This window comes from Fopius arisanus, unplaced genomic scaffold (assembly GCF_000806365.1).
Source record: "Fopius arisanus strain USDA-PBARC FA_bdor unplaced genomic scaffold, ASM80636v1 scaffold00004, whole genome shotgun sequence".
In the NCBI taxonomy this organism is placed as follows: Eukaryota; Metazoa; Arthropoda; class Insecta; order Hymenoptera; family Braconidae; genus Fopius; species Fopius arisanus.
In genome coordinates, this window is record NW_011887743.1 from 1,445,173 (window position 1) to 1,465,567 (window position 20,395).

Sequence of the window (20,395 nt, forward strand, 5' to 3'; positions counted from 1 at the left end):
TATAAGTCCACATTCATCAGGTAATACTTTTATCACCTGATGACATGAGATACTATATCATAAAACGCACGTAAATATCTATCAGCTTAAAATGAATTTTTCTCGTTTGAAAAATTTGTTGGCCCTGAAAAGGGCCGATTGTGTGTTTTCAAGTCAAGATGACTTAAGCTCTCTCTCCACGAATACGGCGAGCCAGCTGAATGTCCTTGGGCATGATGGTTACTCTCTTAGCATGAATAGCGCAGAGGTTGGTGTCCTCGAAAAGACCAACGAGGTAAGCCTCGCTGGCTTCCTGAAGAGCCATCACAGCTGAGCTCTGGAATCTCAAATCAGTCTTGAAGTCCTGGGCGATCTCACGAACAAGCCGTTGGAATGGCAATTTACGGATGAGAAGCTCAGTACTCTTCTGGTAACGACGAATTTCACGAAGAGCCACTGTTCCTGGCCTATAACGATGTGGCTTCTTAACTCCTCCAGTTGCTGGCGCACTCTTACGAGCGGCCTTGGTAGCTAGCTGCTTCCTCGGAGCCTTTCCTCCAGTCGATTTACGGGCAGTCTGCTTGGTACGAGCCATTGCGTCAAAGTTTCGATGATATTGTACGTTGATAGCACAAAATAACGAGTGAATTGCGCTCGCGATGTTTCATGTTATATAACAGAGGGATTTCTCTGATTGGTGGAAACGAGTGGAGTGGGGGAAAAAAAATCTGCTGCTTGCCCATTGGTGTATTCTTGAATGGTGGGGGAGTCACTCAACCAGGCCTCTATAAAAACGTGTGTTAGAGACGAAATTGTATCACTTGTTGTTTTGGTACGTTTACTTGACGTGTTCTTCAATCAAGAGACAAGATGACTGGTCGTGGAAAGGGAGGAAAGGGACTAGGAAAAGGAGGAGCCAAGCGCCATCGCAAAGTTCTTCGTGATAACATCCAGGGAATCACCAAGCCAGCTATCCGTCGTCTCGCTCGTCGAGGTGGTGTCAAACGTATTTCTGGTTTGATCTACGAAGAAACTCGTGGTGTCCTCAAGGTTTTCCTTGAAAACGTCATCCGTGATGCAGTCACCTACACTGAACACGCCAAAAGGAAGACAGTTACAGCCATGGATGTCGTCTACGCTCTGAAACGTCAAGGCCGTACTCTCTACGGATTTGGAGGCTAAACTCGCTACTGAATGGAATAAAAAAAAATCGGCCCTTTTCAGGGCCACCAAATATTTCTTACGAAGCAGTACAATATTCGCTAATTATAAATTCCATTTTTTAAACAATCATAGATTGTAAAAAAATTACTCTTAAAATTATTAACATTTTTATATACGCTATTGTATTTACTGGAATACAAAAAATATCGGACATTCGTTTACGGCGAACGTCGCGAAAAAATCAAACCTGAAATTAATTATCAATAACTAATAACAATCTTTTACGAATTAAATTGTTCTCATATTTTATATGGTAATGCCTTCATTCTATCGAATTCGTAATTGTTTTTAAACCAAAAATATTAACGCATCTAAAGTTATTGAAACATCGCTATATGCAGTTCTCGTAGGCCTAACCTCAAAACCGTATGAAAAAATAATTCATCCTGGAATACTAAAACCTTTAACTCTCAATAGACGAATGAAAATTTAACAAATCTCTGAAATAAACATTATGTTCACGAACAAGAGACAAGTAGATTAACAATAGAATAAGTTAGTTGATCACGGTAAATATCATGAAGTATTACTGGGCCGCTCCCACTTTGCAAGTAAAATATTTGTTTGTTGAAAGAAAAACCGTTTACGCAAGTAAAATTGCATATACCTAATAATTCTATTACTTTATTATATCAAATAATTATAATATACACATTTTATCAATGAAACGCATCGATTGAAATGTTTGAGGTTAATGAACCGAGTGCAGTGTATATTGATCGGTTATTATATATATACCTAAACCTTATTTGTGGAATCCACCATTTATATTTGACTCGTTCATTACATAGTTTTAAAAATGGAATATGAAATAAGTGAAATAACTAATTAAGTTATCTTCGTTGTAAAAAATTTTGTGGCCCTGAAAAGGGCCGATGATTGGAAAGTAATTGTAAATTACTTAGAACTTGTATATTTGGTCACTGCCTTGGTTCCTTCAGACACAGCGTGTTTAGCTAACTCTCCGGGGAGGAGGAGACGAACAGCTGTCTGAATTTCCCGAGAAGTAATAGTTGATCTCTTGTTGTAGTGAGCCAATCTTGATGCTTCAGCGGCAATTCGTTCGAAAATGTCGTTAACGAATGAGTTCATGATGCTCATGGCCTTGCTTGAAACTCCAGTGTCCGGATGAACTTGTTTCAAGACCTTGTAGATGTAGATGGCATAGCTCTCCTTCCTCTTACGCTTCTTCTTCTTATCGGATTTGGTAATATTCTTCTGGGCTTTACCAGCCTTCTTCACAGCTTTGCCGCTTGCCTTTGGTGGCATTTTGTCAAACAGTAATCTTCACGAACTGGAGAGCAGAAGTGAAATGTGAGGTGCATTACAGAGCCACCAGTTTTAACACCGTTGGCGTTTGCAACGCCGAGCCAATCAGATGAGACCAATGCGCACGCATCCTACTGCACATTTTCAATTGGCTCGGCGTTGGGAACGCGCAAGTCTATATATATACCTAAATTTCAGAATTTCCACTCATTCCACATTTGTCTCTCGCCGAGTTAACATCGAATCGCAACTTATACAACATGTCTGGACGCGGCAAAGGCGGAAAGGTAAAAGGAAAGTCTAAGACTCATTCGGTGAGAGCTCCAGTTTCCAGTGGGTCGCATTCATCGTCTCCTACGCAAAGGAAACTACGCAGAACGGATGGATGCCGGAGCTCTAGTTTACCTAGTAGCAGTTATGGACTTTGAGTTGGCAGGCAACGCAGCCCGTGATAACAGGAAAACCAGGATCATTCCCAGGCATCTTGTTGGAAGTCACCATTGCTCAAGACAGTGCTTTCCCTAATATCCAAGCCGTTCTCCTTCCCAAGAAACCCGAGAAGAATAACTCGTAAATATTTATTCCTATATTAATCGGCCTTTTTCAGGTCCACTATTTTTTGGAACGAACACCTCAGTCCTAGTCATTCTCTGAATCATTACTAACATTTTTTTCAATGGATCATTAATGATGCCCATTCCCATCGTCATAATTGCAACAACAATAATTCTAATAAATTGAGTAAGGTTAAGACCGCTTTCTCCATCTGACGGTCGCCACTCGAAATCAGCTGTTATTGACGATAGAGTGGGAGATTTTGTCAATCACTCCAGGTCAAGTTCTAACCTTTATGTTATTATCCAGAAACAAAAAGCGTTAGTGTCTAGACAATGTCAGTGCGGAAAATACAAACCCCCGCTCCATCGACCGATATTTCTCAAATATTTCATACGAAATCATTGAAAATGATGTATCGATCGTATACAACGAGATGTCAGTGACTGATTCAGTGAATTGTTCATTGAATTCTTTTAAATTCAATTATCTCTGACACAAATTTGTACATTTAATAGTTCGAGGTACAATTTTATTTCGCAGTTGAATCCTTCAGAAGGTCGTGTGCTAATTCGTAATAATGTGACTGCGAACCAAATGATCGTCTTGAGTTGTGTCGTACACCTGTTACTTATTTATCCGCCGATTAATTGTTAAAAAAATATGGAGAAGACCAAGTCACGTCAAGTAATACAATTATTTTTCACTTATTCATTATTGATTTATTCTTTGAAAGTTATTCCATTCTTCATGGATTGAAAGAAAATCATTTGAAATTCTCAGATTCACTTACAATATTTTTTGTCTGGTCGATTTCTTTTGCGTGTCCTTCCACTATTTTTAGAAAAAATTATTGAAAAGAACAGACCATTATTAAGTAACGGACCGTCTCGTTAATAATTATATTAATAGTTTCAGAAGCTTAATCACTTGAATTACGCTTTCAATAGATAATTGGAAAAACTCATGATCTCAGAAATCGCTTTTTTCACTGTTGCCGGAAATTCAAAAATGAATCTTCTGATTTCCCAGAAACGAAAGAAGAATCACGGTAGATCGTTCTACCTAGATCACCAAATCCCCGATGCCCCGACGATGGAGGAGTTTGAATGCCTCCTGGGGGAGTCCCCGACGAATTATCCACGAGTAGAAGGCGTGGAAAATATGGAGAGCGAACTACACTCAGCAGCCATCGACACAGAGTCCCTGGAGAAGCTTGATCCACATCCTGCGTCCTCGCCACCTCCACAAGAACCTCAAGAGGCCGATGAAGTGGATTCAGTGCCGTCAGCATCAGCTCCAGTAGAAGACACGACAGAAGGAGTGAAGGAGATCCAAGACCTCGTGTCCTCTGTGAAACTCTCAGACGTCCCAACGGCCCCAAACCTCGAAGAAACCCAGATGATGACTTCATCCATTCCCAGGATCGTTGCACCTTCTCCCAAAACCTCTGCCTCGCCCTCTGAAAAGGTTCACTCTCCTCCAAGGACAGTAGTATCTCAGAAAACGACGACCACTCCTTTCACAGACACTCAACTCGCCTCACTCTACACAAATCCTGAGCTCTCCCTCGTTGATTCCTTCATAACCGAATTCGTGGAGACACAATTGCGGTCCAGCGCAGTTAGACAACAGCACCGCCTCCACGAGTTACTCATGTCATACCTCAGAGTCCGTAATCACCTGATCCTCAACTCACACGAGCTAGAGCTCCTCAAGAAAAACTGTAAAGAAGTGCAAAAGCAGCTCTGGCACCTGGACAAAGCCTCGATTACCGAATCCGGTGAATGTCAGGATGGCAATCCAGTATCAGCATCTCATGAGTACTCAATAGCTCATTTCAATCAGCAAGCACTGACCTCACTCACCAAGAACCTCTCTGCCATCAAGGAACTGCTGCACAATGCTCAAGCTCTCTACTCGTACGAAGCAGAAATGCTTAAACTCCAGATCGAGCACTACGTTCAGAGGGTCTGCATGTCCTGTAAGGAACTAGCAACACTACCTCAGAACGCACCGATCAATCTAACTGCCATCCAGATGCCTTCACAAACGATGCCACAACTCCTGGAGCTCAGAATGTGTGTTACCATTCTCTTCAACTTCCAGAGGAGAGTCTTGAAGGACGGAAAATTCGTCCTGGACACCAGAGAATGGCTATCACGACTTATAGCTATTCTCCTGAGAGTGGCCACGTGGCAGGACCACTTGTTCATCCTGAATCACATATTAAGGTGCCCTGGGGGCGTCACGAATTGGGCAGCTGGTCTTGTTCAGGCACCAGCACCTCCCAAGAACAGAAGCCTCAGTACTTCTGTTCTGAATGATCCTCATTTGGATCACATGATTGCAACACTTGCTGTCATTCTGCTACCAATCAAGGAGAGGGAGAAGTTCCTAGAGCAAGTGCAGATCTCCCTTCAGGACACTGGCAGCAATCCTGGTGACACTGTCTGGGTGATGCTGGATGAGGAAGGTGAGGAGGATGAAGATATCGCTAATACTGGAGCCAATTTGTGGGAGAGCGATTTGATAACTCTTATCAATCAAATCCCGATGGACAAATTATTCGAACAAGTCCTGCTGATCGAGAAGGTAGAGGAGGGCTATCATCAGGACGCCAGGGGCATCACCGAACACCACATGCTGAAGGTCTTTGCGTTTTTTACGGTTGTTGTGAGACTTTTCAAGCAGGGACTCAGGACTTATGACTCTCCCAGGTACAGACAGCTTGCAAAGAGGCTTTCTGCACTTATTAGAGATGTTGTACAATACACAAGTGACCAGTGGGAGGCCTTCGACAAGAGTCCAATCTCAGATCAATCCATAATTGCCAGACTCCAGACTGAGTACGATTGCTTCTTCCTGAGAGCAACTATGTGCATTTTCTCGTCGAGGAGGCTCGGTGCTTGGCAGTACCTCGCAGCCATTCCCTACCAGAACATCTCTATTCACACTCTCTGGTACATTTTCTACGCTCTTCACAAAGATACTGTCTCCATGGATCCTGTGCCTGACGATGTCAGTCATCTTGAATGGGAGACTGAGCTGAATTCACCGCCGATCAGAAAGCAATTCGAGGAGAAGCTCATTGACATGCCTGGGGACGAGTCTTATTTCCTCTTGACAACCTTCGCCAATATGGCGATGGCCAGAGGAGTGCAGGACTACGACTTCATCCGAGCCACGACAATAGATCTTTTTGAGATCGGTTTTCTTAGTGAAAAGACTCAGGAGTCGTGCTCAAAGGACGCCAGATCTTTATTATCTAACTTGACCAGCAAACATCCCTCATTACTCTCTGATATTCTCTTCAAGTTGAAAGACAACTTTGGAGCCGTCGGCAAACTGAGTCTCTACTTGTTCACAGAATTGAGTATCAGCAAGTGGATTCCCAGAAATGAGGACATCGGAGTTCTTGCCAATTGGCTGCACAATTTTTCTCTGTCATCTACAGAGAGTCATCTAGCTCGTTTGATTCTCAATCATTTGAACTGGGGGCTTGATGATAATGGAGATCTATATCTTCCCCTCCATCTGCATTACACAGTAGCTCTTCTGGTAGTCGAGTTGACGATTAAATACGTCCCAAACACGAGTCAGAATGCCTCGATCATCTCTGAGGGTGTGAAGCAGGTCTCCTCGATTGTGAGACCCCAGAACACCGAGCAAGCATTTTCCCTCTGGGCTTGGGACATGGTGGCGAGATTGAGGCTCCATCAGCTTGACCAGTCTAACACTGTCTGCAGAAATTCTATGGTAAATCCTGCTGAGGCGTTTGCCCATGTCCCAGATGTCAGTGTTCATTCTGCTATGGAAGTTCTGAGAGGTGGAATAGTGGACACTCAACCCATTGCACATTATGTCGCGACTGTCATGACCATGAATGGACACTCAGTGCCACTCGTCTGTACCTATGGTTTCGTTAGCCTCTGTGTGCTCACGTGCTATGATAAATACGAGCACACACTCATCGCACTGCACCACATAGTGCCACTATTTATCAACTGCTCTGAGTCGCTGATAAAAAATGGAATGTTTGGGTGTGTCATCCACTGGCTAATTGCTGCGGACAGGTCCTACGTGAAGATGGCCAAGAATTTAATTGCTCCGGAGTTTCCAGGACCCACGATCAAGTACTTTGGGAATATGCTGGAAAGTCATTTGGTTAATTATGAAAGGTGAGGGTCTGAAATATTTTCTTGCAGATCCAATGGTTCAGGCAGGTCAAGTCATTGTGAAAGTAAAATCCTAATTAATAATTCATTAGATACGCTCTGCAATCCCCTGAACCCTTCGTTAGACTCTGGCTGGAGATTCTGGTGGGAGTACCTGATTGGAACAGAGATCAGAACGTCATGTATCTCATGGATATTATCATTCGAGCTGCGTTTTTTCATCCTCTCTCCCGAGCGACCGCCGAAGCTATTTTTGAAAAGCTCTACCTGGTGAGTCCTAATAATAATAATAACAATAATAATAATAATAATAGTGTCAGGTCATAAGAACCAAATATTAACACTCTTTATCGATAATCCAACGTCCAGTTCTACATTTCATTTTATTATTTAGCTCACCTCCGAGGGAAATACCGAGGTAATTTCCCCGAAACCATTTCCAAACCTTCCTAAATCATAAAATAATAGAAAGCTAAGAAGACTTCTTTCTTCTTCCACTTCTAATAATTAATAATGAATGAGAAAAAAAATTAAACGCTTCTGTGGTGTCGAATGTCAAGGAGTTTTTATTTTTTTAGAGAAGTTTTCAAATAAAACTTGTAATTTCCCTTTACTCAGAATCTAGGAACAGGCAAGTCGTCAGGTTCTATCAGTTCCTTCTTGAGCTGGGCAACAGGGTCAGGGAATTCCCCAAGTTTGTTAGGTGGTACAACACAATCGGTTTGGCTGGCCTATCTGGTCCTCACAGTGGAGCAACAGGAGAAAGAGCTCAAATCCGGCCTCTGGTGGGAATTTCGTCGAGAGCTGTGTCATCAGTCAAAACCTTCCCTGGATGCAGCCTTGAAACGTGCCTGTGTTAAACGAAAAATCCCTCCCTTCAGCTCGAATTGCCTCGCAGTTTACCGCTGGTCTCAGCAGGCCTTGGACACACCGATGAATCATCCCCTGCTACCACTCCTCTGGCAGAACTTCTTCGCACTCTTTCTGTCGAGGGTTCCAACATCCCCAGGTATACCAGACCGAGGTGGTCTGGGAGATAAATTTTTCGAGGGAATGATCAATCTCAGTTACTTGAAGAGAGTGAAGAAACGACTGCACGACACAACTGAATATTTCCAAAGTAGAGGGGAGCAGGACATGGACGATGGTAAACCCATGACCGATGACAGGAGAATTTTTTATTTTAGTGCAGCCAAATACTACAAGACCCTGAGCCTCTGGCTGGAGGAGCCCAGATTGCAAGAGACTGGGCTCTATCTCCCAGCACTTCCACCTCAGTACATGTCCCAGAAGCTGATCCTGCTGATTCAGGATGATTGGACTCCCTGGTTGGAGTACGTTGACTACTGGCAGGTGCGTCAAGCTCAGTCGAAATCGCTGTCCGAGTGGGAGAGAATTTGTTCAAGAGGCGTTGACGAAGCACAAACCAAAATAGTGCAGACTCCAACATCTCCCCTGGAGCCTGCTGACCCCATAATGAGGATCTTCAGGAGACTGAGGAGTTACGAGGCTGTAGAGTCACCTCCAGGGCTCAGCAAGCATTTCAGTGTGGTGGAGCACGTGGCCCGAGAGACTCTCTATGAATCTGCTGAAGTCATCAAGGCTGCTAAGCCCCATCTCAAGGTCATCACTGATTATGCACAGACGTATAATCTTATGGTGTCTGAGCACACGGCAGTGGATTGTATTTTTTTGGAGCTCATTCCCACGTTGTACAGAGAAGTGGAGAGCAGAGTAACGCTTCACGCACTCTGTGATCCAGCACCAGCGGGACCGCGACGATTACGATCAGGCACTCCACCAACAGTCCACTGCGCTGGTCCTGCTGTGATAAGAATCAAAATATCCGAGGCTAAAGTGAGTGAAGGTATCGACCAGATGATCTCCCAAAATCGCGCTGAGTACGAAAATCTCCTGGTGAAGGCATCACAGCCGCCACCAACGAAAGTCACCCAGGGTTGCGTCTTCGCAGATCACCTGATAGGTCTCCTAGAGCACGAGTTAAACGTCCATCGCACATGCGAAAACACTGCCACATTGCGTAAAGTCCAGACCAGCGGAGTTACTCTGTTCTACCACCTGGTGGAATTCTACAACGAAGAAGCTGCCTTGTGCCCACCCACTAAGCAACTCATCACTACGTGCATCGAGAAATTAGGACAGCTGTTTATCTCTGGAGAGGAGGCAGAAGGTCCACGATTACTCAGTACCATCATGGAAAGGCCCAACCTGGGAGGTCTTCTTGGGCCTCATTTCACACCTGTCGCAGGTGGAGCCTCAACTTTTCTCCAGATGTATCAGACTGTTGTAGATCTCTCCACAGGCTCCAATGTCGATCTGTGCTTCGTTCTCCTGTCGAAGTTCGATGTGGGTAGTTGGCTGAATTACCGCAGACCGAGACTTAGTGAACGATCTATGTTTATTGATCTTGTCTCCAAAGCCCTCTGTAATATTGGGCTCAATCCAGAGGATCACAAACTCATTCTACATGAGTTATTCAGGAATCACCTGAGACTCGTTCTTCTTCATGAGTTCCCAGAGCATTATGGAGAGGTGTTGAGTGCTGTCTTGAGAGGCAGCGAGGGGCAGAATTTGTCTCTGGATGTGTGGAGAGATCTCCTGGGGGCTCTCAGTGGAAGGCCCAAAGGGGCTGGGGTCATTCATCCGAGTAAAATCAGGGAGGAGATCAGGAGATACGCGACTGAGCAGAGGCTCCTGTCCAGACAGGAGATTCATGATACCGCTGTGCTGTTGAGTAAACACTTCATGAAGGAACGACTACAGTATGGATTGTATGGACTCTATCCCAAGTACGGGGTTTACAATGAGCCTCTGGTGCTGTTCCTGGGGATGATTGGACATGCTTTGGTTGTGCTGACACTTCAGTTTGACAGGGGATCACTTGCTGATCAGCTTTGTGAGAAGATTTGGCCGGTGCTCAGTGACATGTTTGCACCCTGGATGACACCTTATTGGACCAGGAATCTCAGGGAACCCACTGCTGCCTGGATTCAACAGCTCACTGATGACAGATCTGTTCTTGTACCCTGGATCATCACTGATGGACCTCATGCCAATAGAACTGTCGCCATGTTCGTTGAGTGTGTCAGGTTTATCATTGATACTATGCCAGCCTCCAGCAAAATCTTGGGATTCCTTTGGCAGTTCTATGTCAATAATTATGCACATGCCTCAGTCAAAGATCACATCCTCAATGTGGTGCATGGAAATTTTTTGTCACTTCCTTGGGACAGGTTTACACCTGGCGTTGGTGATGTCGAGTTCATGGTCAGGGTTGTTGATCAGTATTTACCAGACAGTCATCTGTTTTTGGGCAGTGTCTTCAGTTCAGTTAACTGGGGGCTTTGGATCACTGACGTATTAAATTCACAGCCGTTGGTTGTTACTGCTAGGATGCATGTCTGTGTTCTGAATCTAATGGTTAAGCTGTCGAATGAACCTAATGTCCGTCAGGTGAGGATCAGTAATTATTTCCGGTTGTGAAAAGGAAATGCTAATCCACACTTTGAGTGGATCGAATAATAATAATTCGACGCCTTCTTTCAGAATGATAAAGCAATTCAAATAGTAATAGACGCTGAAAAATTCGCTTGGTACTTGGTTGATGCAACGGCCTATGATCAAGTGATAAACTGGCACGTGATGAGCTGTGATCCACGAGTTATTCTATCTTATCCTGGGGATCAAGTTCATCCGATTGACGTTGCTATTAATAAGTAAGTTCTGGCTTTCCAATTTTCAGTTTCTTACCAATTATTCATTTTTCGAATTCCCGATTTTTCCGAGGAAAACATAAAGGCCAATACAATATTCAGATAATATATCCAAATTGAATAGTGACAGTCAATTTATTCTCGAAATTTTTTTTTTTCGGAAAAGAATGAAAAACGCAAAAGGTTCACATAAATTCTGGCTATTTGGCCAGTTTTCAATGAAAATCTTTATAGAACTTTTTTATTAGATCTTTGAGGCGAACTGAGGGAAAAGATGAATGAACCCATGACCGTCGTTATTTTCTCCCTCAAAGTTTCCCCAATTAGAAATCCTCCTCCGTAAAGAGGCACCCATAAATCTGAAACAAACCATAAGCCTCAATTCCCTATGCCATTCACAAATACTCACATGTGCCACAAATGATCTGTCAAAACAGTCTCTTGAAAGTGGTGGCGGCCTATGACCCATCGGTGACACACTTCCACCCAACGACCCTGAAAAAACGCCAAATGTACGTGCGCTCGTCTGTGAAACTCCTCGTGAATTGCACAACAAGGCACAAGTCACTGGTATCAACGAATATGAAGGCTTTCACATCGGCATTATCGAGAATGCTCAGTGAAATGGAGATGGTGATAACTAGCACAGTATCAGAGGCTCAGCAAGCAGCTGAGGCTGGTCTTCTCGTCACCGAGCTCCTGCATTCGGTCAATCAGAGTGGAGTTTTGGTGGAGCAGTTGAGAACAAGTTGGGCAAATTGGCTGGCTGACAAGACTGCCTCATCTCCAATTCTCCTGGGTATCCTGAGGGTCATTGGAATTGCTGTCGCCTCACCGTCGACCCTGGGGGAGATCATGGAGGCAGCTCTTGGGGCTTATTTCAATCACAGTGTTACGGACGATCTGGATCCAACGTGGATCACTGTCCTGGGAATTTTACAACCTGTTGTGCCCAGGCAACCACCTGTCGAGGGAGTTCTCGTAGCGGAGGGTAGACTTCTGTCGCTTTATGCTGTTTTGATGAAGAGACTTCCCTCCTGCAGGGATATCAGGGAAGAGGGCATGATGCTGGTCAATTTGATTGATTGGATTTCAGCTATTAAACCGATGTGAGTTGATTGAAAGAATTGACTTCCTCAATTTTTCTATGAGAGGACGAAGAAAACTTGAGATGATAAAATAGTGAATACAGGGAGAAATAATGTTTTCCTCGCTTTCAGGGAGAATATTGAATCGAAATTACCTTTATTATGGGCGAAAGCATTTGAATTATCGTATCGTCAGTGTCAATACAGTGAGAATACGATAATAGCAGCACGTTCCCTGAAAAAACTTGCTCGTGCCTTATTAACAATGGCCGATGACGTGGGTCAAGGCTGGGGAATTCTGGGTGCTATTGGCATCAGAAAAGGCTCACAGCTTTCGATCAGGTGAGGCATTAACGTGTTTTCACTCATTCATTTCTTCATTCAACTGGGGGAAAAATCGTAAAACGCTCAATTCACTTTCTTTTTGCAGATGCAAGTTTCTAGCACGTGCACTCGGTGTTTACTGCCTCGCACAGCTGCCAGATTCAAAATCGGAGCAGCAAATCGTACGTTTCACTCCTCATTCACCTGGTATTGCACCGCTCAGGAGCAATGAGGTGGATACACTCGAGATAAGGCCTAATGCTGATGCTGTCAAGGGTATTCAGTGCCTTGAAGCACTTATTTGCAATAAACAATATGCGGAATTGAGGGGAGATGTCGAGGCGGCTCTTAGAATAATCAGGGACTCGGCTAATTCACTTCATAACGCTGTCAATATCACTGGAACACTCACTAATGAACTGTACAATGACAGGTACCTTCGTGTCTTGACGGATTAGTTTTTCACGCGAATTCAAAATTTATTCGGTAGCCGACGGGCAAAACGGTTTGAGTTGGTAAGTTTAAATATATTTTATAGAGAAATTATAATTTTTTGCGGCCATTTCTATTAAATATGTAGTTTTTAAATTATTATTTAATAGAGATATGCCTATGGATTTTTATTTTTCTATATGAATTATTCGCTTGCGATTGAATGCGAAATCGACTGGAATCGTTTAAACTCTGAAGTATTGGAGTTATCATTTTGCAAACGCTAATTTTCATATTTGTCCAACTTTTTCCAAAGGAAAATATTTTTTTTTTCCATTTGAGAAATGAAATTCAGTGATGAAATTGGGAATGTGAATGACTTGATTCCAGCCTAAATGGTTTTTTGCAGAGAATTGATTTTCTTTTTTCTTTTGAATCTTTTGCAAACAGAAAATTGAGATTTTATTTCTTTTCTGTAGATTAAGACTTGTTTTTCGTTACCTAGTCAGTAAAATGTAGTTTTTTTTTTTTCATTACTCCTTCATTATTTCGCGAAGTCATGAAAATTATTTTTATTGAAGTGATTATATCAAGCAGAAATGCAATTTGGAGTTTTTTTTTTATGAAAAAATCTATATTTTGGTTCTGAAAAGTTACAGCTTGTACAGAACAAAAAGTACTGGACAAAATTAATTTTGTATTGCTTGGCCTTAATCTAGGCTGTGATGTTATTTAGAGTTAAATGAACGTTTAAGCTGTAAACAGTTATTTTATTTTTGATGAGATGTGGGCTAGAGCTGAGAGTATATTGGATATTTATTGGGGAATTATCTGAGCTGCTGAAAAAATATTCTTTCTATGTTATGTGGAGAATCCCCAGAGATCTATCATTAAAATGAATAAAATGAATTTTTTATTTTCTTTATTTATTATCACTGCTTGAAAAAGACACTGTCGATAATATATTGTAATTTACAGATTAACTAGTCTTTGAGCAATTTCTTATAATCCCAAAAACTTATCAATTAACAAAACTCAGATTTAAAACAAAACATCATTTTTCCACTTCTCAAATTTCACAAACAAATATTCAATCTCATAAAAATCATAAAACTCCATTTTTTCTTCAGTCACTATTAAAAAAAATCATTCTCATGTCATTTACACTCTAAAGTCAATCATTTCCAAAATTATCATGCGTTCATGGCCTCAATTTGGATTTTGTATGAATTTTTTTTATTGTCAAATACGAAAATTGAATGAAAATATTTAATACTTTTCATTCAGTTTTCGTATTCCACCATTCTTTCGAATGAAAAAAAATTCATCCAGCCCAATGAGAATACAACAATCACAATTTAAACAATTAATCTAAAAACTTCTAATTTCCTAAAAAACGTCACTATCAGATCTTTTCAGCTGCTTGCACAGCTTTCCTCAAATACCCGGAAGCATCTCCCCTATCAAAATCCACAATCTCACACTGAAATTCCTCTCTAAACGCATTCTTCATGACCGGAATAACGTCATCAATTCCAACATCGGTATCAAGTTCCCTAGATAAACTCGTGACTCCTTTCCCCTCAATTCCACAAGGCACAATGTGCTCGAACCATTTCAAATCGGTATTACAATTGAGTCCGAGTCCATGAGTCGTGACATATCGACTCCCATGAATTCCAATAGCGCAAATTTTCTTATCACGAACCCATACCCCAGTATCTGGTGATGTTTCACCTTTAATTCCAAATTCAGCGCAAAGTCTTATGATCATTTTCTCGATCTGGCAGACATACCATCTGACACTCGGTTGAAAATCCCTCAGGTTTATTATAGGATAGACAACTAGTTGTCCTGGTCCGTGGAATGTGATCAATCCCCCACGATTTGTCTTGTGAAATTCCGCACCAGTAGATTTTAAATTTGTTATGTCCTCTTCAGTGTAATCCTTGTGGCGAATTCCCACGGTGTAGACTGGATTGTGTTCGATCAGAATGAGAGAGTTTCTAGGATAGTCTGAAGGTAGATCTGGATCGTGATGATGTTTTGATAATTGGTGCTGCAAGTGCAGACCCGATTGATAACACATTCGTCCTGCCCACAAAATTTTCACGAGTTTTTTCTTCATTTTTATTTTGTTCGATTAAAATGTAGAGCTTTGTCGTAGAATTTTATCCCATAGAATCAATTTTCTTGGGGATTAGGAATTTTTTCTTTCTCTAGAGTCAATTCCCTCGCCTTCTTCTGGATCGTCAGATACAGTAGTAGTGAGACCTGGAATAAATTCATGAATTAGGTCTTTGTGCACTGGATTTTTTGAGAGGATGAAGGGATTTGAGACACTTACGTAAGCGTCAGTGGCTGCATAAGTTTTCTGCTCCTCACTGAGTGGGAGAATGTGCCATTTACTTTTTCTAACTTTGTCATCTTTACTTATTTTCTTTTTTAATATGTAAGCGGTGAGACGCTCCAAACTCCACCGACAGGATCTCTTGTAGATTTCGTTGGCGAAGGGACCACAGTCTATGCAATTATTATCTACTACTTGTTTCGAGGGAAATTCCTTGAAGTCTCGGCCGAGTTTCCAAATGTCACTGGGAATCATAAATATTGATGAACACCACTTGCCAGAAAACTCCATTAGACTTCGGTTAAAATTGAATTCATTCTTTATAATTTCTTCTACAGACGAGAAAGTCTCAGAACAAAAATGAACAATTGACGTGCGAAAAAAACTCACTTCTTGATGTTCACACCAACCAATTTTACTCTCGGATGGCTCAGCAACACAATTAACCCCTTGGGTAATTTATCAAGCCCATGAATATGCAGTAAATGACAAGTATTTTCCGAAACACACAATTGTGCCAGTGCAGTCTTGCCAGAACCAGTTTGAAAACTGAAAGGCCACTCCAAATCGAATCCTATTGGTACAATCACGTCAGGATGCTTCTCAATTCTCTCTCTAAAAAAAAATCTACCATCAGGCTGTCGAAAAAATTTCCCAAAAAATCCTAGAAAATCCGATTAGACGCAATCGACGGAAAGAAATCCAGAATTTCGTAATAAATTCAGTAGATTTTTCTATCTCATTTATCCCAGTAAACGAGTACAACCTCCAAATTTCATCCGTTAAAAAATCGAAAATTCTCTTACATAATTTGATCGCAGAGCATAGCACAACCCTCAAAATCCGTGACATAATACAGTTTTCCCGTGAACAAAATCGGTGGCAAGTCCTCGATTATCGGATCTTTATCCACTTCCTCCTCCTTCAGGAATTCCTTCGAACACACGAACAGAATTCAATCACTAAATTGTTTATTGAATGGTAATCAATTAATCTTCTTGAAAAATCCCCTGGCACATGGAGATATTAAATTATTTCGGAATTAATTACCTTTTTGAGATTATCTGGAAGATGTCGAATAGAACTTCTCGTCACTCTGCCCTCAATAACTTGGTCTTTAGGCTGGAAAATTATGAAGTGATTAAACAAATGTGGGGAGCACTCAGCAATGAGATAATTTTATGTTTACGCGAGTAGACTAACCTTATCCTTCGCTCCAATCGTTGGACTCATGATTCGTTTCTCTGGTTTGAGAATCACTCAATCGATTATTATTTATTGAGAATAAAAATAATTCGATGGAAATTGTGGATTTTTGATGGCGGATTGGCTTTGATTTTCATGCAGAAATGGAAAAATTATTTCGAATTGATTTCAATGGCTTTGGACAGCTTTTCACTGCCAATTTTCCCGCCACAAATAGCGATGGTGCTGCTCAGATTCTTATGCGCATGTTTCAACCCTGTATTCAAAAAGGGTGCATTTCGAAATTCATAGATACATTTTTGGAACAAGTAAAAAATGCAACTTCAGGATTTTTCGACGAATTTCAGATATCAGATTAATTTTCTCAACTCAATAATTTCATTCTGAACCTTTCTCTCAATTTGTTATCAAATTGTGAGATTTCCCCAAATTCTCAATGAGAATTTATTGATTGCGCTCAGTCGATATTTTAATAACGAAAAATTTTCGGACATTTTGGACAGATATCTTTTTCCAGAAATATTAAACTTTCCCGCGAAATGATTGATAATAATATGGGGTGAAAGAAAATTACTGGAAAGTTTTCCTTTGTGTTTCCCATAAAACGGAATGTTATTCTGAACACAACGGATCGGATTTAATTCCCCAGTTTCTTCCTTCTCATAAAAAAAGAACTAAAACCCAAAGATCTTTATATCTGAGTGCTGAGTCCATAAATATTGTTCTAATCACTGGATTCAGCGGTGCTAAGAGCTACTGATAATTCACCGATGCGTATCGAAGCGAAAGTAAATAATTAAAATAGGAAGAAAACATAAAAATATCGAGCCGCACATTGACGAACCCGTTTGTCTAGTTTTTCCTAGACACACGGGATAATTGCACGGGCTTTTAATGTTCTCATGGTTTTATTGTAATGAGAAAACGTCAGTCCCGTGGAGAATATTCAACGGTGGCTCTTCCTTTCTTCAGCTAAATCATGGTTTCACTTTCTCGAATCCTTTTAAACTCCCTTTGCACTGTGTATTTATCAACTAAATTTAATAATAACGAGTGGTCATTGATTATCAACGCTTTCTTTGATCTCATTGTTAGGAGTTTCTGCCGGGAAATTCGAATTTAAAAATCAGACAAATTGGAACGTTACTTTTATGGTTCAATTGCGCTCGATGATTGGTATTATAATTTTTCACCCGAGTTCAATCTTTTGACCTAAAAAGTCGGGAATGAATGATTTATGTTATGGAAGGAGCTTTATTTATTAAACAATTCGGTTGTTCTCTTTATTTCGGAATTTTAATTAATTAATACCGAAGGGTCGACTGTTAGATTTCAGGGACAAGATCGCAGTGTCAATTTCCCGAGCCGTTAAATTCGAGAGCGGAGAATTATTTCTCCGTTGGTCATGAAATTGTCTAGATTTTTTAAGATCAATCCCATAAAAGTCGTTTTATAATTAACCCGCGAAAATTCATACTTCAAATCCCCAGGGCAACAAAAAAATACTAAACACGAGAGTTGCACATATTTATTATATCATTCTTTCTAAATTAATATTGATACAACATTGACCCAATTAAAACCATTTAATTACCTCTTTAGAGGCAAAAAGGATTATGATCTCCCACTATTTCTACAACAGATCGTACGGGAGTATAAATACAAAAAAAAGGACAAAATGAAAACAACTAAGCGGGAACTTCGTATAACTTTCGAAGTTAAGATAGTAAGAAACGTCCATTGGGTCCAGACCAATCGCCACTCGTTGCCCGGGCTAGAAAGATCGGCAAAGTCAACTCTCGATCACTTTCTTCAGCTGCACCAGGGCGACGAGTTGGGTTTATCAGGAGTTTCTTTTTATTGATTCACTTTTCAGCCAAAAATAATAACCGGAGATTTAAAAGTCGTGTTTTCCCGGGAATGGATTCGTTCGATTAATTTTTGCCGCGAAAAACTGAAAGGATTTACAGTGAAGTGATAAAACTAAAGCAATTTACTCGATTTTCCAATAGGTAAGTCTTTTTTTAAGAAATATTCTGAAATTCAAGGGGATACTTGCGAAAGAATTGAACAGAAACTCTTGGCACTTCCGCAAATACACGATTACTATTACACGAATACTCGATTTTCTCTTGAAATTTCATTGGAATTTTATGAAATTTTTGTGAGAATTAATTTTTTCTGTTTCTGCAAAAGATATTTTGGAAAATTCATTTTTTTTTTTGGACCATTTTTATTACGAGTTCTATTATCATTTACATCTGACGTGCAGAAAAAATTGTGGGATGGATTTCCATGCTGGAATATTGGTGATCTGTTTTGTCCTGAGTGGAACAGAAATATCGAGTGCTATGATGAGGGACAATCGTGCTGATCATCCGGGTAAGTTTCAAGAGCCATTATTTCACCGAATTTATCCGCCGTAACGATCTCGCGACCGAGTATCCTCATTCTCCTCAAGAATCTTTATTTTTTGTTATCACCCTGCGACTCCGGGTGCTCCTGATCCTATCATTCCGATGAAAATTTCATTGGCCCGATTGCAAAGTGGAACTGTCAATTAATTCCTTGTTAATGACTCAGTGAAAATATCTCTACAAATCCTCTGAAAAATTAATTACTCCCAGTCCAAGCACTTGTCGCGTCATTTTTTCATTTTCCAAAATTGCGATGATTCGGAATTATTCGGGTGGTGGCGGCGCGAGCCGTACAGATTGAATTTTTGAATGGTAGAATGCGGTCGTCCCGCAGCTTCGCAGAGGCAACCCAGAGAAGAAATTCAACCGAGACGAATATCCACGACAAAAACCACAGGGAGAATATTCAACGGTAAACCGAGTAAAAAGGGCTCGTGGCCGTGGCAAATATCCTTGCAGCTTTTGCACCCAAAACTAGGATTCATTGGTCACTGGTGCGGTGGAGTCCTGATCGAGAAGTCGTGGGTCCTCACTGCCGCCCATTGTATTCACAAGTACGCCTTTAAAAACCCCGACTAAATCACCATCCAGATAATAATTAAATCATTAATTCTGCTCCCCAAGTGATCTCTTCAATCTTCCAATCGGCGCTCTCTGGACAGCAGTAGCTGGTGAATGGGAGCTCGACTCTGGAAATCGTGGATCAGCCAGAATTCCCATTGACCGAATATTTATTCACGAGCAGTTCAACAATTACGTTCATGACATTGGTAACATCTGTACAACTATCGATCACGTTAATTAACACACGGTATTAATTCCAATGAACTGCAGCTCTGATGAAGCTGAGCAGACCAGCACCACTCTCCAAAGTCATCCGGACGATATGTTTGCCAGAAGCTGATGAGAAAATATCAGGTACTAATTGCGTTGCATCTGGTTGGGGCAGGTCTGGACCATCGCCTTCACTCTCCAATGCTCTCCTTGAGGCCAAAATTCCATTATTAAATATTGAAGAGTGTAAAAAGGCGTATGGAAGTTCTGTGTACCTGAGGAAAGGACATCTGTGCGCTGGACACACTGATGGGTCTTCTGGAAGTTGTGTCGTTAGTCCATTCTTTAAAATCATTATTTATCGATTCATTTTAATTGGTGCTTCATAAATTATTAATCAATGAGTTATCAGTGGTATAATCTCACGATGATTTCGTAATTATTTCAGGGAGATTCAGGAGGACCTCTTCAATGCCGCAGATCCGATGGAGTCTGGCAGCTCGCGGGTATCACATCCTTCGGCTCTGGTTGCGCTCGTCCTGGATTTCCTGATGTCTACACCAAAGTCCAGTACTACGTGGACTGGATTAAAAAAACAATGAAATCAAACGAAAACGACTGGAGATGATTTCTTCTCGTTATGTAGTTCTAATAATGCAAAATAAATTATTATTTGTTAATCTCGTGGTGGAAATTTTATGGGAACACCTAGGGCATCGGTTAAAAAATTCAATTGGACAGGAAATTAATATTTAATATTCATTTTACAGCGTTAATGGGAGTCCAGGCAATTCTCATTGAAGGAAATGTTTGCGTAATTGCTGTTGCAATTATCACAGTCGGTGGTTTCTATGCAGGAGCAATC

General features: G+C 41.1%; 7 protein-coding genes and 1 pseudogene across 9 annotated transcripts; 4 read left to right on the forward strand and 4 right to left on the reverse strand.

Annotated features, from left to right (window-relative positions):
- Nucleotides 1-125: 125 nt before the first annotated feature.
- On the reverse strand, nucleotides 126-606 carry LOC105271904 (histone H3). Its single transcript, XM_011313720.1, has one exon. The coding sequence runs from the start codon at nucleotides 572-574 to the stop codon at nucleotides 164-166; it is 411 nt and encodes a 136-aa protein (XP_011312022.1). The 5' UTR covers nucleotides 575-606; the 3' UTR covers nucleotides 126-163.
- Nucleotides 607-813: 207 nt separating this feature from the next.
- Nucleotides 814-1,452, forward strand: LOC105271910 (histone H4). Its single transcript, XM_011313734.1, has one exon. The coding sequence runs from the start codon at nucleotides 850-852 to the stop codon at nucleotides 1,159-1,161; it is 312 nt and encodes a 103-aa protein (XP_011312036.1). The 5' UTR covers nucleotides 814-849; the 3' UTR covers nucleotides 1,162-1,452.
- A 612-nt stretch (nucleotides 1,453-2,064) lies between these two features.
- On the reverse strand, nucleotides 2,065-2,502 carry LOC105271917 (histone H2B). Its single transcript, XM_011313746.1, has one exon. It carries the CDS (start codon nucleotides 2,470-2,472, stop codon nucleotides 2,101-2,103), a length of 372 nt encoding a protein of 123 aa, XP_011312048.1. The 5' UTR covers nucleotides 2,473-2,502; the 3' UTR covers nucleotides 2,065-2,100.
- A 208-nt stretch (nucleotides 2,503-2,710) lies between these two features.
- Nucleotides 2,711-3,256, forward strand: LOC105271926 (histone H2A-like; annotated as a pseudogene).
- Nucleotides 3,257-3,299: 43 nt separating this feature from the next.
- On the forward strand, nucleotides 3,300-13,692 carry Epg5 (ectopic P-granules autophagy protein 5). Of its 2 annotated transcripts, XM_011313767.1 has the most exons (9): nucleotides 3,300-3,714; nucleotides 4,060-7,208; nucleotides 7,298-7,475; nucleotides 7,600-7,623; nucleotides 7,824-10,679; nucleotides 10,773-10,942; nucleotides 11,377-12,048; nucleotides 12,160-12,369; nucleotides 12,458-13,692. In XM_011313767.1, the coding sequence occupies exons 1-9, from the start codon at nucleotides 3,691-3,693 to the stop codon at nucleotides 12,807-12,809; spliced, it is 7,635 nt and encodes a 2,544-aa protein (XP_011312069.1). In that variant the 5' UTR covers nucleotides 3,300-3,690; the 3' UTR covers nucleotides 12,810-13,692. The 2 variants fall into 2 exon arrangements, with proteins under 2 accessions (XP_011312069.1, XP_011312078.1); XM_011313776.1 differs by lacking the exon at nucleotides 7,600-7,623 and having other exon boundaries at nucleotides 3,301-3,714.
- A 335-nt stretch (nucleotides 13,693-14,027) lies between these two features.
- Nucleotides 14,028-14,924, reverse strand: Lipt2 (Lipoyl(octanoyl) transferase 2). Its single transcript, XM_011313795.1, has one exon. It carries the CDS (start codon nucleotides 14,909-14,911, stop codon nucleotides 14,189-14,191), a length of 723 nt encoding a protein of 240 aa, XP_011312097.1. The 5' UTR covers nucleotides 14,912-14,924; the 3' UTR covers nucleotides 14,028-14,188.
- An 18-nt stretch (nucleotides 14,925-14,942) lies between these two features.
- On the reverse strand, nucleotides 14,943-16,627 carry WRNexo (WRN exonuclease). The gene is made up of 6 exons (XM_011313784.1): nucleotides 16,337-16,627; nucleotides 16,184-16,255; nucleotides 15,940-16,067; nucleotides 15,524-15,748; nucleotides 15,131-15,377; nucleotides 14,943-15,057 (listed from the first exon to the last, which is right to left on the reverse strand). Exons 1-6 carry the CDS (start codon nucleotides 16,364-16,366, stop codon nucleotides 14,968-14,970), a joined length of 792 nt encoding a protein of 263 aa, XP_011312086.1. The 5' UTR covers nucleotides 16,367-16,627; the 3' UTR covers nucleotides 14,943-14,967.
- Nucleotides 16,628-17,183: 556 nt separating this feature from the next.
- LOC105271964 (chymotrypsinogen A) lies at nucleotides 17,184-20,210 on the forward strand. 2 transcript variants are annotated; one of them, XM_011313805.1, is made up of 6 exons: nucleotides 17,184-18,351; nucleotides 18,612-18,721; nucleotides 19,073-19,310; nucleotides 19,381-19,526; nucleotides 19,591-19,862; nucleotides 19,979-20,210. In XM_011313805.1, exons 2-6 carry the CDS (start codon nucleotides 18,625-18,627, stop codon nucleotides 20,156-20,158), a joined length of 933 nt encoding a protein of 310 aa, XP_011312107.1. In that variant the 5' UTR covers nucleotides 17,184-18,351; nucleotides 18,612-18,624; the 3' UTR covers nucleotides 20,159-20,210. The 2 variants fall into 2 exon arrangements, with proteins under 2 accessions (XP_011312107.1, XP_011312116.1); XM_011313814.1 differs by having other exon boundaries at nucleotides 17,185-18,351; nucleotides 19,091-19,310.
- The last annotated feature ends 185 nt before the right edge of the window (nucleotides 20,211-20,395 follow it).